Source organism: Marmota monax, unplaced genomic scaffold (assembly GCF_021218885.2).
Source record: "Marmota monax isolate L192 unplaced genomic scaffold, Marmota_monax_Labrador192_F-V1.1 WCK01_AAM20220418_F8-fsc00033, whole genome shotgun sequence".
NCBI lineage: Eukaryota > Metazoa > Chordata > Mammalia > Rodentia > Sciuridae > Marmota > Marmota monax.
The window spans coordinates 3,191,365-3,207,500 of record NW_026694282.1 but is presented as its reverse complement, the minus strand read 5'-3'; the positions used below and the strand labels follow the sequence as shown (position 1 = coordinate 3,207,500).

At 37.9% G+C, this 16,136-nt stretch overlaps 1 protein-coding gene across 11 annotated transcripts in view; it reads left to right on the top strand.

Annotated features, from left to right (window-relative positions):
* Window positions 1–16,136, top strand: part of Bnc2 (basonuclin zinc finger protein 2) — a 413,122-nt gene that overhangs the window by 63,895 nt on the left and 333,091 nt on the right. For 7 of the 11 annotated variants that reach the window (XM_058586357.1, XM_058586356.1, XM_058586354.1 and 4 more), the window contains exon 2: window positions 5,687–5,776. The exons of the other annotated variants lie outside the window; for them this stretch is intronic. In XM_058586357.1, coding sequence (XP_058442340.1) covers window positions 5,687–5,776 — 90 coding nt within the window. The remainder of the gene's footprint in view (window positions 1–5,686; window positions 5,777–16,136) is intronic. 11 annotated transcript variants of the gene reach the window in all.

The following is a 16,136-nucleotide window of genomic DNA, read 5'->3' as shown; positions in this document are numbered from 1 at the left end:
GATGCATTAGCTGTGGACTGCCCATTGCATGTCTTGTGTGTTAGTAGTTGATGCTATTGAAATAGGGGGAAAACTTTTATGGGCTGTTTTACTTACATAATGATAACTTCAGACTCCAGCCAGAACCACAGACAGGGAGCAGTTTATATAGAAATGAACATCCAGGCAACTTTCTTGAATCTATACAATAAAGGATTATTCCTTGGTTTCAACTAACTTATAAGTTAGTTTCATTTTGGGGGGCTCTTTTTTAAAAAATAACAAAGGGTATCTTAAAACAAGTTAGCTTTTTTCATGTCTTTTCATTGACTGACTTCTTTGTGAGATATGCTCGGGTTTACTCATAGCTTCGTAAAATTCACTTGAAACTTTCTACATTAAGCATTTGAGGTTTAATGAATGAGCTCCCATGAAGTTTGTTTACTAAAGTGTGCCACTCAAAGGCAGTGATTATCAATAGTCCTATCAATATTATTTTTGGAAAATCTTTGAGGAATTTAAAGATCATTAAAAAATTTACACAGAATAAAAATCAGAGAAGTACAAAGAATTGTGAAGAGGATAGATATGTTTTGGATGTTGAAGCCCTTTTTATACTTGTATGTATTTATGAGGCAATAATACTAGTAATTTGGGGGTTCTTTTATATCCACTCAAGTCAAAGACCTCTATTTTTAAAAACTCTTCTTTTAGGAGGTATGAGAAAACATTAGCAACAACTTGATTTGATGTAATTATTTTTCCCTTTTACTTAAAAACATAATACAACTGCCAGATAGAATAATTTCTTATTTTTTGGTATATCAGAAAGAGAACTATCTTATAAACATATTTAAAGCACATGATGAAAATGAAAGATTTTTTTTTAAAAAAAACCGTTTAGTCTATTTTCTTTGTGCAGGTACCAGATGTTGATGTTGGCAGTGCTTAAGAGGGTCACAGGGCATTTAAAATCACTAGGCTGTGGGGAATAAAATTCCAGGTCTGTTGCACTGAAAATTATTTAAAACTTGTGTTTACTCAGCAGTAAGTAGTACAAAAGTACTTTTTCTATGTGAGCCCTTCTTAAATAGTACCTTAAAAATACATGATCAATGAAATTGCTACGAAACATATTTATGTTCCAGTGGTCCTCTTAGCATTTCAGAGGTCACTAGTTCCACTTAAATATCTTATTTTTCAATGTGAAAAGCAGATCATTCTCCAGTTGGCCTTACTTTTGAGCTATTCATTTCAAGTTACAGAGGACAGCGGCTGTGATACTTGGCTGTATACTTGTACAGAAAAGACATGTATAACATACTTAGATAATATTTCCTTTGTATCCTCTAGAAGCTTACTTTTGAGAAGGAAACAGGATCTTTTGCTTTCCCTGCTCCCCCATATGGAGTTTCTTCTTGGGTGAGCGAAAGTTCTTCTCTCAGTGATATAATAATTAGGGTTAATAGTTTCACTGAAAAAATAGAATTTTAGAGTAAAAAAGGTCCAGAAAATAAAACAAGTTCTTATAATGGTATCTCATTGTGCTCAATATAGATTATTATTTTTTCTGGTTTTGTGGATGTAGCACTAGAACAAGTTAGATGCTAACACTTCTTGGCTTTCTCAAAGGATTTTTTTTATGCATTTTTTTGCTGTAGTTAGCATCAAGATTTTACTCTTGAAATTTCAGTTAATTCTATAAATACAATGGAATTAATTTCTTCTGGAAATTCTTCTTCTTGCCCTTTTTGTTACTGCCTGACCAAAGTGATACTTCCTTTTCTCATAGAAATAAGTATTTCAAATCCAGCTGTCAGGGGAAAAAAGACTGGAAGGAAAAAGGCCAATACTATCAGTCATTGTCTCTGAGATTATCATTAATTTCTGCTTCTTTACATTTGGCTACACTTTTTGGATTATCTATAGCTAAAATATATTATTTGGGGAGTTATTAAATGAAAAGTACATGTGTGTACTTGCAGATTTTGATGTGCCTAAGGAGTTGAATGTTGCCAGTTCTAGTTGCAGGTTCCTTGGTTCTATATAGTGGAACAACGTGCGTGTGGTCTGTACAGTCGTGTATCTATCAGCAATGGGAACACTTCAGAATACCAAGTCATGATTGCGTGAACATGGTAGAGTGTACTGTATACCTAGCCTGCTACCTACCTAGGCTACATAGATATAGTCTGTTGCTCTTAAGCTGCAGACCTTGGCAACATGTTACTGCACTGAATACCATAGGCAATATCTGTGTCTCTAAGTACAGAAAAAGGTGCAGTAAAAATACAGAATAAAAGGTTTTAAAAAATGGTATACCTGTGTAGGACACTTAATGTGAATGAAGCTTGCAGAACTGGAAGTTGTTTTGGGTGAGTGAGTGAGTGGTGAGTGAATGTGAAGGCCTGGAACATTACTATAAACTGCAGAATTTATAGACACTGTACAACTTAGGCTACACTAAAACTATAAAAATTATTTCTTTAATAATTATCTGTGGCTTACTGCAAATTTTTTTAAATTATAAACTTTTTATTTTTTTAAAATTTTGACTCTTGTAATGATACACAGCTTAAAACACAAACATAGCTGGGCCAGTGGTGCTCATAATCTCAGCAGTTTGGGAGGTTGAGGCAGGAGGATCATGAGTTAGTTCAAAGCCAGCCTCAGCAACTTAGCAAGGCCTTAAGCAACTTAGGTAGACCCTGTCTCAAAAAGAAAAATATAAAAAGGGCTGTGGATGTGCTATCCCACTCCTCAGTCTATACCAAATGACCTAAAAACAGCATACTACAGGGACACATCCATATCAATGTTTATAGCAGCACAATTCACAATAGCTAAATTGTGGAACCAGCCTAGATGCCCTTCAGTTGATGAGTGGATAAAGAAAATGTGGTATATATACAAAGTGAAATATTATTCAGCATTAAAAGAGAATAAAATCATGGCATTTGCAGGTAAATGGATGGAGCTGGAGAATGTAATGCTAAATGAAATTAGCCAATTCCAAAAAACCAAATACTGGATAATTTCTCTGATTTAAGGATGCTGATTCATAATATGCTGCAATGTGGAGGGGTAGGGTTGGGGTGGGGTGGGAGGATTAAATGAACTCTAAATAGGGCAAAGGAGAAAAGGGGAAGGAGGGTAAGAGAGGGAGCATAGGGGTAGGAAAGACAGTGGAATGTGTTGGTTATCGTTACCCTAAGTACATGTATGAAGACATGAAAGATATGACTCCACTTTGTGTACAACCAGAGATATGAAAAATTATGAATTGTAAAGCATTCTGTTGTCATATATACCAAATTAAAATTTAAAAAATTTTAAAAAAATTGCACCTTAAAAAAAAAGGTGGGGCTGGGTATGTGGCTCAGTGGTTAAGCATCCCTGGGTTCAATCCCCAGTATCAAAAAACAAACAACCCTCCCCACTTCCCCAAGTATAGTATACATCTATACAAAAAAAAATTGTTATGTATGTATTATGTATGTGTGTGTGTGTATATATATATAAACTTTAAAAAATTTTTAACATTTTTATTTTTTTAAACTTTTTTTGTTAAAAACTAGTATGCAGGGTTGGGAGTGTGGCTCAGTGGTAGAGTGCTCGCCTTACACATGGGAGGCACTGGGTTCGATCCTCAGCACCACATAAAATTATAATAAAGTGGGGTTGGGGCTGTGGCTCAGCAGTAGCACACTTTCCTGGCATGTGTGAGGCACTGGGTTCAATTCTCGGTACTGCATATAAATAAATAAAGGTCTACCAACAACTGAAATATATATATATATATATAGATATAGATATAGATATAGATATAGATAGATAGATAAAGATAAAATAAAGGTATTATGTCCATCTACAACTAAAACAAAAACAAAAACTAGCATGCAGATATACACATTAGCCTAGGCCTATGCAGGGTCAGAATCATCAATATCTGTGTCTTCCAAGTCCACATTTTGCCCCACTAAAAGGTCTTCATGGGCAATAACACATGGAGACATCTTCTATGATAATAATGTTTTCCAGAATTCCTCCCCGAAGCGCCTGCCTGAGGCTCTTCTTGAGGAGTTCTTTCTCTTTTTAGAAATATGCTCATGGTGGCTTACATGGCTTTTTGTTTTCCCCATCATAGATTTGCTTGCAAGCAGATAATGTACCATGAACATTCCTCTCTATTAATGAAAACCATTCCATTTCAGGGTCTACATTCCCAATATTTTAAGGAGCTTCTTGAGATCTTCAGAAGCTTCTGCTAAAACCCTCCACTGTGAATCTTCTTGGGAGTTGTTGTTCTTTTTCATCTTCTGCAGTTTTTTCCTCTTGTCTCTTTTTCAGCCATGTGTTTACTAGACGTTTTTTGGCTTCATCATAGTCTTTGGGACCACCAATGTATATGTTGTCCGTTGTTGACTAAAGCAGTTGTTAGGCAGCATGTGACTCCACAGCACTCTCAGCCACTTGGTGTTGGATTGGTGGTGGGTATTGTCCTTGATGCCCTACTCATGGGACTGCTGGTTTTCCAAGGCAATAGTTGTCTTTCTAGCTTAAATGGCAGAAGGGACTCAACATTGATGTCATTATTGCCACTCGGTTCTTCACTTCTACCCTGTATATACATTCTGTGGGCATGTTTTTATTATTGCTCATCAGTGTAGTTGTGCAATGGAAATGGATTCACAGGGGAGTGGTAGGGAGCACTGCAGAGGGATTTCCGATTTTCCTCTATCATGTCTATGTAGTTAAGTGGGGAATGCAAAACAAACATGAGCCTATTACATGACTGATGCTTACGGCTTTCTAATTCATTAATTTTTTTTCCAGTACTAGGGATAAAATTCAGGACCTCACATATGCTAGGCAAGTGTTCTACCACTGAGCTACATCCCTAACCCTTTCATAAGGTTCTTAACATGTGAAGTGGCTGCAGTGGTGCATGACCATAATTCCAGAGACTTTGAGGCCAAGGCAGGATGATTCCAAGTTGGAGACCAGCCTCAGCAATTTAGCGAAACTCTGTCTCAAAATAAAAAATAAAAAGAATATAGGACTGGGGATGTATCTCAGTGGGGAAGCACTCTTGGGTTCAATACCCAGTACCAAAAAATAAAACAAAACAACAAAAACAAAAAAAACTTAAAACAGTTCTTTATGTGGTTTTTGAATATTACTTCCAGTTGGAGGAATTCCTCTAAACCATATTATAGTTACTTGGAAAAATTGTATAGAAATCTAGTATTAGGAGATTGTTGTGTCACAATTTAAATATGACCTTGGGGCTAGTATTTTAACCTCTGAGCTTTGTTATCCTTTTCTGTAAAATGGGAATGCCGATAACATTTTCCATAAAGGTAGCTGTGAGGATATATGAACATCTCTTGTAAACCCGTATACATTTCATTTATTGACTAAGCTACTCTTGCCAGACTACCTAAATTAGAATGGAGGTGATTTGGATCAAGTCCCTGAGTTCACAGCCTAGAGCCAAATTACATTTGTCCATTCTACTTGGGAGGGGGCATGTCAAAGATGTATGGTTTTAATCTTATTTTTGTGAGAGGCTATGCCTACTTTAACCCCCATAGCTTCCATTAAAAAACTTGAAAATAGTTCATTTTCTATTCCTAATTACTTGGCAGAAATTTAGAATAGAAAGAGAAACTAGTAACAACCAACCTTTCCTTTGCACTTGCAGATCAACAAAAGGGATTCTTGGGTCCTAGAGACCAAAGAAAGAATCAGCAGGAATGCCCAGGGTGAATTGATGGATTGCAGAGCCTGGCTGGTAATTACTTTCACTGAGCTAAAACATTAACTTAATACATGGGAGCAGGGCCAGATGAAAATCAGGATTTGGACCTCTTCCCCCCCCCTGTGGATATCCCACACTTCCCTTTTGGAGGCAGTCTTCTCTTTGGTGGGATAGCCCTGCTTCCTTTCCTGAGGCTTGGCATGGATTTCCCCTGCCCCACCCTGGCCGACTAGAGTTGTACCTTTGTTTTCTAGATATGTGAGTGCTTAGGTCAGCCAGCTTTCTGGGGTGGCAAGAAACCACAGTTTCTCGACTATTCAGCCTATCCCTGGTATTAACTGACTTTTCTCATTGGGGGGGGTTCAAATTTCTAGCTGGTGAGCTTTAGCTTTTGTTTGTTTTTTTCTCCAGTGCTGGGGATTGAACCACTGCGCACATGCTAGGAAAGCCTTTTGCCACTGAACTACACCCCTAGCCCTAGAGATTTAGCTTTTGGATTTTGGTGATGCATTCTCTCTTTCTCTCTCTCTCTCTCTCTATTTTCTTTTTTTCTCGTGTGTGTGTGTGTGTGTGTGTGTGTGTGTGTTACTGGAGACTGAATCCAGGGGTGCTCTTTACCACCACTACATCTTCACCCTTTTTTATTTTTGGTTTTATTATTGTTGTTGTTGCCGATATTGTTTTTTCATCCTTCTTTATTTCCTTTTCCATTTTGAGACAGGATCTTGCTACATTGCCCTGGCTGGCCTTGAATTCGCAATGCTCCTAATGCAGCCTTCCTGGTCCCATTTGCCTGTAATCCACCACGCCAGGCCTTTTGTGACACTTACCAGAGGCAGACCTAGCTTTAAACTAGGTGATGCTATCATCTTTCGAGCCCAAGGTGTTTTCATTTTCAAAGCTAGAATGTGTTGATTATTAATGACTTCCTGGTGTACTGTGCTAGGAAAGATTGTGAAGCCATAATGAAGTTGAAGGACATGATTATGTGGTGATATGTGTTTTCCATGGGTTGGGAGGGGCATGTATATTTTCAGATTGGCATCCGATTCATAGTACATGAGAGCTCATTTAATCCACAGTGCTTCCAGCCCAACTCTTCCACCGTATGGTCGAGAAGGTGGATTTTAGAAAGATAAAGCTATTTTCAAGCCATTAGAGCCAACAATGGGACTTGAACTCAGATTTTCTGAGTTCAAGTGCTTGTTACTTTATGGAGATAAAAACATTTGTTACCTTTAAGAAATTTAGAGAGGGTTAAATCCAAAAATCGATATTGAAGGTTAGGAACAGTGACCAACACTGAGACTTCATAACCAAAAATTGCTGTTACTCTCATCATCACCATGAGTAACTTCATTACTGCTGCTACCACCATGTGTAAGGAAGTTGGGCAGTTCTCTGTTGGGTGCCACGTTGTAGAAACCCAGCTTTTGTTAACCAGTTAAGCAAGTATTCTACTTCTGACTCTACTTAAGAAATTTCAAGTGTTTTAACACTTAACTACCCTAGAGACTCACAAAAGGCATTGGTTGAACGTAATTAAATGGTAATTAGCAACCCTAATTTTAGATTTTGTACATTTTTTTGGTGTTTGAGTTGATTATAATTCTAACATAAAGATTTACCAAATGTGATTATGAATACACTTAAGTTAGTTCTCTTGAAGTAGCAGGCAGTCCGGAATCATGATTCCCTCTTGAACAGTTTACTCTTCTTCCTTGTATCTTTAGACATCTCTATTGAGCATGTGCTATTTCACATTTTTAAGTATCTTTGTCCTGTTAGCCCAGGACTTTACATTGGGAACTTCAGTTTAAAAGGTATTATGATGTGATTATTTGAAAGATCAGACTTTTGTGGAAGTTTTATTGGCATGTAAATATACTTATATTAGTGGATAAGAAATGAACATAAAACTATATAAAATCTTTAAGAATAAAGAAATTAAGTCAGTCATGCCTTGATTAGATAGTGCCATCCTGGTTCCATTTGTTTTATGTACTAGCTGACCCACTGGCAGTATAACTTGTTGGAATGAACATGGGCTTTAGAGTCCGATTGGTTTGAGGCTCTAATCCAAGAGCTTTGGGATTTGGTCCATTGTCTTTCTTTTTCTTAAATACCTTTCCTTATTTATTTATTTTATTGATTTATTTTTATGTGGTGCTGAGAATTGAACCCAGTGCTTCATATGTGCTTGGCGAGCACTCTACCACTGAGCCACAAAACCAGCCCAAGGTGTATTATCTTTTTGAGTTTTAGTTCTCATAAAATTTGGGATGCTATCTCCTTTGCATTGTTTCCAAATCCTAAAAGTGATTTGTTCTTGGAGATGCTCAGTAAATGTTAGCTCCTTTTCTCCTCTTAACCACAGCCTTTACCTCCCAACTGCCTTACGTGTTATTTTACAAGGATCAATTCAAGGAATAAAGGAAGTTGGAAAGTTTTAGTTTCATACTAACATTTCCAGTGGTTTGCCTCTTAAATCATCTTACTGTAAAGGTCGTGGTTCCTATAAGCCTCACACCCTTGGGAACCAAACTCATGACAGTCATGAAGTGTCCTACTTCAAAGGATGAGAGAACCAAGCAAACCAAAAATCATGCTGTCCTCTCTGGAGCACTGTGTATGAGCATGCCTTTCCCTGGGATCAGCTTGGAACTGTGGATAACAGCATCACCGTCACCTCTTGCCGGCAGTGATGTGGAGGGTGAAGAGAACGCTCTGGGGCTGAGCTAAGGTTCTTAATTGAATGGCCGTCTGGCCTTCCCTGAGCATTCTTTTCCCTTCCAGGATTCCTGTAATTGTCATCAGATGGCTCAGTCTCCCAAATGTTTCCGGTATTGCAGTGACTTCTGGAGTGTGTTAAAAAAAAAAAAAAGGGCAGAATTAGCAGTCATTATGTGTTTGTGTCTGCTCTGTTGTGTAGATGTGTGCAGACTGGGCATCCCTGAAGAAGAGAAAAACCAGTCAGGAATGGAGTCCTCTTACTGTCTTCTCTTGCGCCTTCCCTCCTCCTCTGCTCTTTCTTTTCCTCCTGCATTGCTTTAAAGGACTCAAAGAAAAGGAAAGATGCAGGCAACATTCCCACTTCTACTACAGCCAGTCTCCCTTTCAGTCTCAGTATTTGTGGGGACCTTCATAAAGAATTGCATTTTTCTTTAGGTCAGTGAAAGGCCTTGGGGAGGTTGAGAGTTGAACTGGACAGAGAATGAACCCTAAAGGATGGTTCCCATGCATGAAGGAAAAGGGGACATTGGAGATGGATTCTGAGTTTCAACTGATAATATTCAGATGATGGAAATGATAGCATTAGTTGGCAAAGCAGATGTTCCTGTGGGAACAACAGCCCAAAGCACAGTGGTGGCAAATATGGATGCTTTTGTGGAGGAATGTGTGATACAGTTTAGCTTAATAATAAGAAAAATCATAGATTTGTGTTTGTACTTTATAAAGGGATCAGCGTAATGATTCCAATTTCAGGATGAATGTTGTCTGTAAAGTTGAGATATAGAAAGAATGGTCCGTGCACCCAAAGAGGGTTTGGCATTCTATGTGTCTTAAGGTGTTTGAATTTTACCTTCACCATAAGCCGTCAACTGAAAAGCACGAACACAAGATGTCTTGCACGTGTGTGTGTGTGTGTGTGTGTGTGTGTATTTGTATTTTTTTCCTCCTTCAATCAGATAACTTGACCCTGACACTGCTTTTCAAGGAAGGGAAAAAATTGCCTAAATTAGAAAGGACAGCTAATTAAAAAAAAAAAGGAAGAAAAGAGTGATTGACAGAACTAAACTCGTGTCTTATTCCCCCACTCCCCCTTGTCCCAATTCCCTAAGCAGAGACCGACAAGAGAGGTGAGGTTAGGTAAGATTGTTCAACTAGATCATGTTAGAAGATGTAAAATTGAAGAGAACTTAGACTGTTTCTTCTGATTCTAGCTGTTGGCTGAGAAATTGTACATTTTAAAAACTGCTTTGATCTACTGGTTTTTACTCACCTAACAAGTAAAATAGTTCACTGCCTTTTGGTGCCTCAGTTTGTCTAGTGGTGGAGTGTTCTCTTAGCCAGGTCCAGGTAGTGATATTGACTGTTGTGCTTCCTCATATAAAGCAGCCCTTTCATCGTTGTTACGTGGTTTTTTGAAATAATTGAGGTAAATACTAATGCGTTACCTAAAAATACTGATGTCATCTGTCCCACATCTCTTTTTCCAGGTGACTGGGGGTAGAAGGTGAGAACAGAAAGACCTTGATCTCAGCAAGGAAGATAAGAGCAATCTCATGATCAATACAAAAAAAAAATCAGTAATGATAATTGCATTCCCTTAGCAGTGATTGGTTGTATGAGCAGGGATGTAGCCAAGTCCTGGCCTATAATTTGTAAGAGGAAGACTGCTGGGAGTGGGATAGTGAAAGTTTTCCATGTGGAATGAAAAACAAATGACTGCTTGGAATGTGGCTGTGATGCTCAGAGAGGCAGTGGGCCAGGCTGGCAGCAGGAGGAGGACACCTGGGAGGAAGAAAGGTGGAGCCTGTGACATCGACACCCGGCACTGGGCGCCACCTCTGACTTCTTGTTTTATAATCTGTAACTAAGTCACACAATCCACTATATATCAGCTGAACAGTTTTCTGTTTCAAGATGTGAAAGGCATGTACCCCTTTTTAGTGGGGTTGAAAACTGGAATTGAGCCTTCCCGTAGCGAGTGCTCACCACCCGGGAGACATCTTGCCGACCCTCGCGTTCTCACCGCTGTGACGTCTTGGTGAGGGCTGTGATGGGCAGACAAAGTTGATGTTTGGTTTGTCAGTTCGTTTCTGTTGTTTATAAATCGGGCACTCTTTGCTGAGGCATCTTATTTCTACTTTGGCTTGTTATGATTGATAATAAGAGAAAGAAGACTGTGAAGTATTGAGAAATAATCTAAAAAAGCATGGTGTTGTTAGAGTGGTTATTCAGTTTTCACAGTTAGGTTTGTTTTGGAGTCTGACTTTGTTGACAGTTCTGTTATTATATGAAAGCTGTTTGCTGCAGTGCATTTTCTGTTTTAGTTAAGAAACCTCACTTTATTTCCTAAGATGCATTATAATTAGGACTGTTTGGTACTGAGAATCTTTTCTCACTTAATACTCCTAATGAGATACAAATGTTCTAAATGTCCTTATGAGTGGATTATATTTAGAGAGGAATCCACTTATTTTAGCTAACTAATCCCTTTGCTTTTGAATCATACATCCTTATTAGGCTCTCACGTTCCTGTTCCATATGGAATGCCTTGTGAAATCAGACCTCAGCGAGCAGTGTTATTAACTTTCAGGGTCAGTGGTACTGAAAATGTCAATGAAGTTTGTTGGCTCTACATATCTTGTTTTTATAGCACTCTTCTTTTTTTACACACTCATGATAAATACAAGTCTTTCCCTATTCCTGTAAAGTGAATCTTATTTCTTAGTTGGTTCTCTTTTGGTATTTATGTTTCTATTCACTAGGACAAAATAACTGGATCTATTTTAGCTTTTCCACTCAACTCTTCTGGCTCCTTCTGCAGTCTGGAATTGTCTTCCTAGCTCCTTATATCTGTGGATGTTGTACATCCTTGTTCTTTTGTTAGAAACCTGAAAATGTCTCAGTGGAATTACTGGACATTTGATGATGCTGTTGAGTCGTAGTGAATAAGATTTGTGTGACACCTCCGAGTCTGTGTTAAATAAACCTTCCCAGTGATGGTTTCCTCTCTTGAGAAAGGTAAATGAGTTAGTGATGAAGTTTTGAAGAACTTGCCTGTAGGTGTACTCTTGAGTTCAAATTCAGGCTTCACTGCTTACAGTTTGCATGTTCTTAGACAAGTTATGTGACTTCTTTATGTTTGGTATTCTATACAATAGGGATCATAATGCCACTTACCTTGTAGGTTGTCATGAGGATCCTATGAGAAAATTCATGCAAACTCTTATAGTAGTGCCTGGTGCATTCTAAGCATATAGATGATGTGATAGTATGTAGTTGAATTTTTAAAAAATTTTTTTAAAAATGTTTTTATTAGTGCATTGTAGCTATACATGATAATGGAACTCATTTTGATATAATCATACATGCATGGACTATAATATGCTTCATTTCTTCTTTCTTTCTTCCTTTTTTTTTGGGGGGGGGGGAGTACCAGAGATTGAACTCAGGGGCACATGACTACTGAGCCACATCCCCAGTCCTATTTTGTATCTTATTTGGAGACAAGGTCTCACTGAGTTGTCTTGCTTTTGCTGAGGCTGGCTTTGAACTCTCTCCTCCTGTCTCAGCCTCCCTAATGGCTGAGATTATAGATATACACTATTGCGCCCAGCTAATTTGCTGTGCCATTTCAATCCCCAGGACTTCCATATTCTCTCCTTCTTCCCTTCCTCTACTTCTCTTCCTTCTATGTATTTATATGTTGCTCTTTTCATTGGTACATCATAATTATACATATAAGTACAATTCATTGTGATATATTCATACGTGCACATGGCATAGTTCAGTTGATTTCATTTTGCAGTCTCTCCTCTTCCCCACCCTCCTCCCCCTGATTTTCTTCCTCCACTCTACTGTTCTTCCTTCTATTTTCATGAGAGCCCCCCTTTTTATTTCTTATTTCTCTCTAGCTTCCACATATGAGAGAAAACATTCAGCCCTTGACTTTTCGAGTCTGGCTTTCTAGTGGAATTTTTTTTAATTAATTAATATAATTAATGTAATTATATTACAGATGGACACAGTATCTTTATTTTTTTAATGTGGTGCTGAGGATCGAACCCAGTGCCTCAGACGTGCTAGGCAAGCACTCTATCACTGAACCACAACCCTACCCCATCTGATGGAATTAAAGAAATACTTTAAGTAATTTTCTCCTTTGGTCTTCATAACCACCCTCGAAGAAGATGATACTGTCTTATCTGTATTCTCTATTTTATAGAGAATGTCACAGAAACACAGTGTCAGTATATTATTTTATTATTAATAACAGTTGGAATTATAGTCTGAATTTTTCCTCTAATCTGTTACACTTGACTGTGAATTGGGTCTTTAGGAAGTTGCCCTGGTTCTGTGGTGTTATCAGAAGATATAGACAGGAAGGGCATCATTCTCGTTTCTTTAATGTGGCCCATTGGTGTCCCAATTTATTCATTTTAACATCATTTGTTTATTAAATACATATATTTTTCATTTTACACGGTTTCAATATACATAATTTTCTTTTCCTGTGGCTAATTAAATATGCCAGTCCTCCCACAATAGTATAGTCTAATTTTTACTTATCACATTATATGAATGGTAATTGTATAAAGCTCTTTCTGTTATATGATTCATATACCTACAGCAAAGCATGTAGCTGAGTTGCCTACTTGTTTTCTGTAGTAAACCTGTGTAACATTTCATAAAAATGGACAATTGAAAGAGGGAATTGGTCAACAAAGATCAAAGTGCAGCAAAGAAATGAAAAAATGTCCACATTGAAAGAGAAATTTGAACTAATTGTAATTAGGATTCTGGAGAAAAATTGCTGACCAAGGGAACATCAACCCTGTTAGTGGTCTGTATGCATGTAGTCAGGGGAACTTGGTGATGGGTAACTGACTTGGTATAAATTAGGAGAATGGTCATATTGAGAACAATGAAGGTGTAACAGAGGAAAGGATCAGGCAAAGTTTTTCCCATTAAAGCAACTCTCAGAGATATCATATGAGTGGGAAAACACAAAGGACAAAATGTTGTAAGTTAACCCAAACTTAGAACTTATACCCGTCCATCAAGACATAGGAAGATACAAAGTGGGAGGAAGACAGCACTATTCAAACTACTATTATAAGCACTTTTAAAATTTTTTTCAGTACTGAGGATTGAATCCAATACTGAAATATATGCTTTTTTTTTTTTTTGGTAGCAGGGAGGGGTGAAATCTCACTAAGTTACTGAGGCTGGCCTAAAACTGAGTTGCTGGACTTACAGGTATATGCCAATGTGCCTGGCCAACACTTTTTAAACATTTTTTAAAAATACTTATTTTTATTGGACACAATACCTTTATTTTATTTATTTATTTTTATGCGGTGCTGAGGATGAAACCCAGCACCTCACACGTGCTAGGTGAGCACTCTATTGCTGAGCCACAACTCTAGTCCCACCAACACTTTTTAAATAAATAAAACACTTCAATTCTCAGAGTTTCTAATGATTTAAATTACAGTACACTAGATATTTTAATTGTTAAAATTTCTTTACATTTATAGCAGATAGAAAGTTTTTAATGTTCTGAAAACAAAATTTTTAAGAGTCATAGAACAATCATAATTTTTCTATTGATTATTCAGATTGCTTTTCATGGCCCAGAGTGGTGGCACATACCTGTAATCCCAGCAACTTGGGTGGTTGAGGCAGGAGGATCACATGTTTGAGGTTAGCTTGGACAGTTTAGTGAAACCCTGTTTCAAAATAGAAAACAAAGTCTGATGTAGCTCTGTGGTATGGAGCTTTCCTGGCATGCACAAAACTTTGGTACTGCAAAAGAAAAACAAACAAACAAACAAAAAGATGGCTTTGCATGGATTCAGCTTGCATGATCATTTTAATAGTTTTATATTACAATGCAAAATGCCTGAATTTATTGGGCTAAGTAGGCAGTTTTAAAAGTGATGGGGATACACTGATGTATACAGAAAACATACCTTTAGGAAACAGTTTTTTCCAACATAGATTTATTGTCTGTCATGTAACAGGGTGAGTACATATATACATGTAGGAAAAAGTCCTTTTCTCAAAGAATTTGCATTTCAGTTCATTTCAGAGAGACAAGATCATTATACTATAGCCTATGATATGTGTGATGGAGTTCTTTGAACACAATGACAAGGGAAATGCCTGGCATCATAAGGTCCTGTAGGAAGTGCATCCAGCTTATAGCCCGAGGAATATGAGGAGTGGGAGAGACAAAGAGACATCCTGGGGGACTTAGTTTGGAAAGGCTATGTTGAAGAGGAGGATGGTGATAAGAAACTTCTACATGAAGAGCACAGGACATTTAAAAAAGTTGAGTGTTGCTGGAGTATGTAGTCTAGCAAGTTAGCAGCCATATCAGCAATGCCATGAAACTTATAGGCAACAGATTTTTAGGATTTTCCCCAATTTTCTTTTAAACTCAAGTATAATTTATGCACAATAAAATTGACGCATTTTACTGTATAGTTTGGCACGTTTGATCTAAGTCCTGAAACTACCACAATCAGGATGAAGAACAGTTTCATTACCCCTAAAATCCCTCCGTGCTTTGGAGTGACTGACTAATCTCTCCTCCTACCTCAGACTCTGGAAACCCCTGATTTGTATTCTATCCCTATAGAGTTTTGCCTTTTCCATCGTCTCATATAAATGAAATCATACAGTATGTAATCTTAAGCCTGGCTCTTTCAGTTACCATGATACTTTGAGATTTATCCATGTTTCATGTAAGAGCCTTTGGAACTATCTGAGATTTGATGGGAGGATGGATTTGAGAGAGCTTTTGTTGTAACTTAGCCAGCTGCTAATGGAATAGAGGGAGTAGGGCTGCAAAATAGGGGCTTGGTTTGAGAATTATATAGGAGTTGAAATTAGTCTCACCCTAGGTTGGGCCTATAGGAGTAGCAACAGGTGGGAAACAGGAGGCCCTGCATGTTGGACATGTTGAGGCTTAAGATTGTGGGGGTTATCTTGAGGTGAGCCCAGTAGGGTGTGGTGTGTATGATGGAGTTGCTGTCTCTCCTTCCTTATCCTCTGATCTATGTCTAAATCAAATTTGCTGGGCATGTTCTTGCTTAATTAAAGGGTTCCCTTTTCTCTTCATCCTACCACATCACCACCAAGGATTTACTCCCATTGCCTTGCTTTTGGACTATGGAACTGTTGCTGCATCAACTTGTCATTTTTTCAAGGACTGTCAGCTAACTCAGTTCATCTGCACAAGTAGTAGTAGAAAAAATATCACTAGAAAAGTTATGGTTTGCTTGGCCTTTGGAGCTTCAGGTCAGAGTTCTGTTGTCACAAACTAGCCACAGGCTAATATTTTTTTTTCTTGCCAGAAGGGGTTCCAGAAACTGTTTTTATGTGTGTGCAGGATGCTGGGGATCGAACCCAGGGCCTTGCAAATGCTAGGCAAATGCTCCACCATTGAGTTACATTCCCAGAATGTATTTTTTTGAGGATACAGCATTTGAACCAGATTGAACCCTATGGAAAGAAGGAACATAGGTGAAGGAACATAATATTACCTATCTGTAGGCTGTGTTGGTCTCATCTTTTGTGCATACAGTTTAGGTGTGGTTCTGAAGCTGCATCAGGTCAAGAGGAGAATTCTGTGCTTAATTAATATGGTCTATTT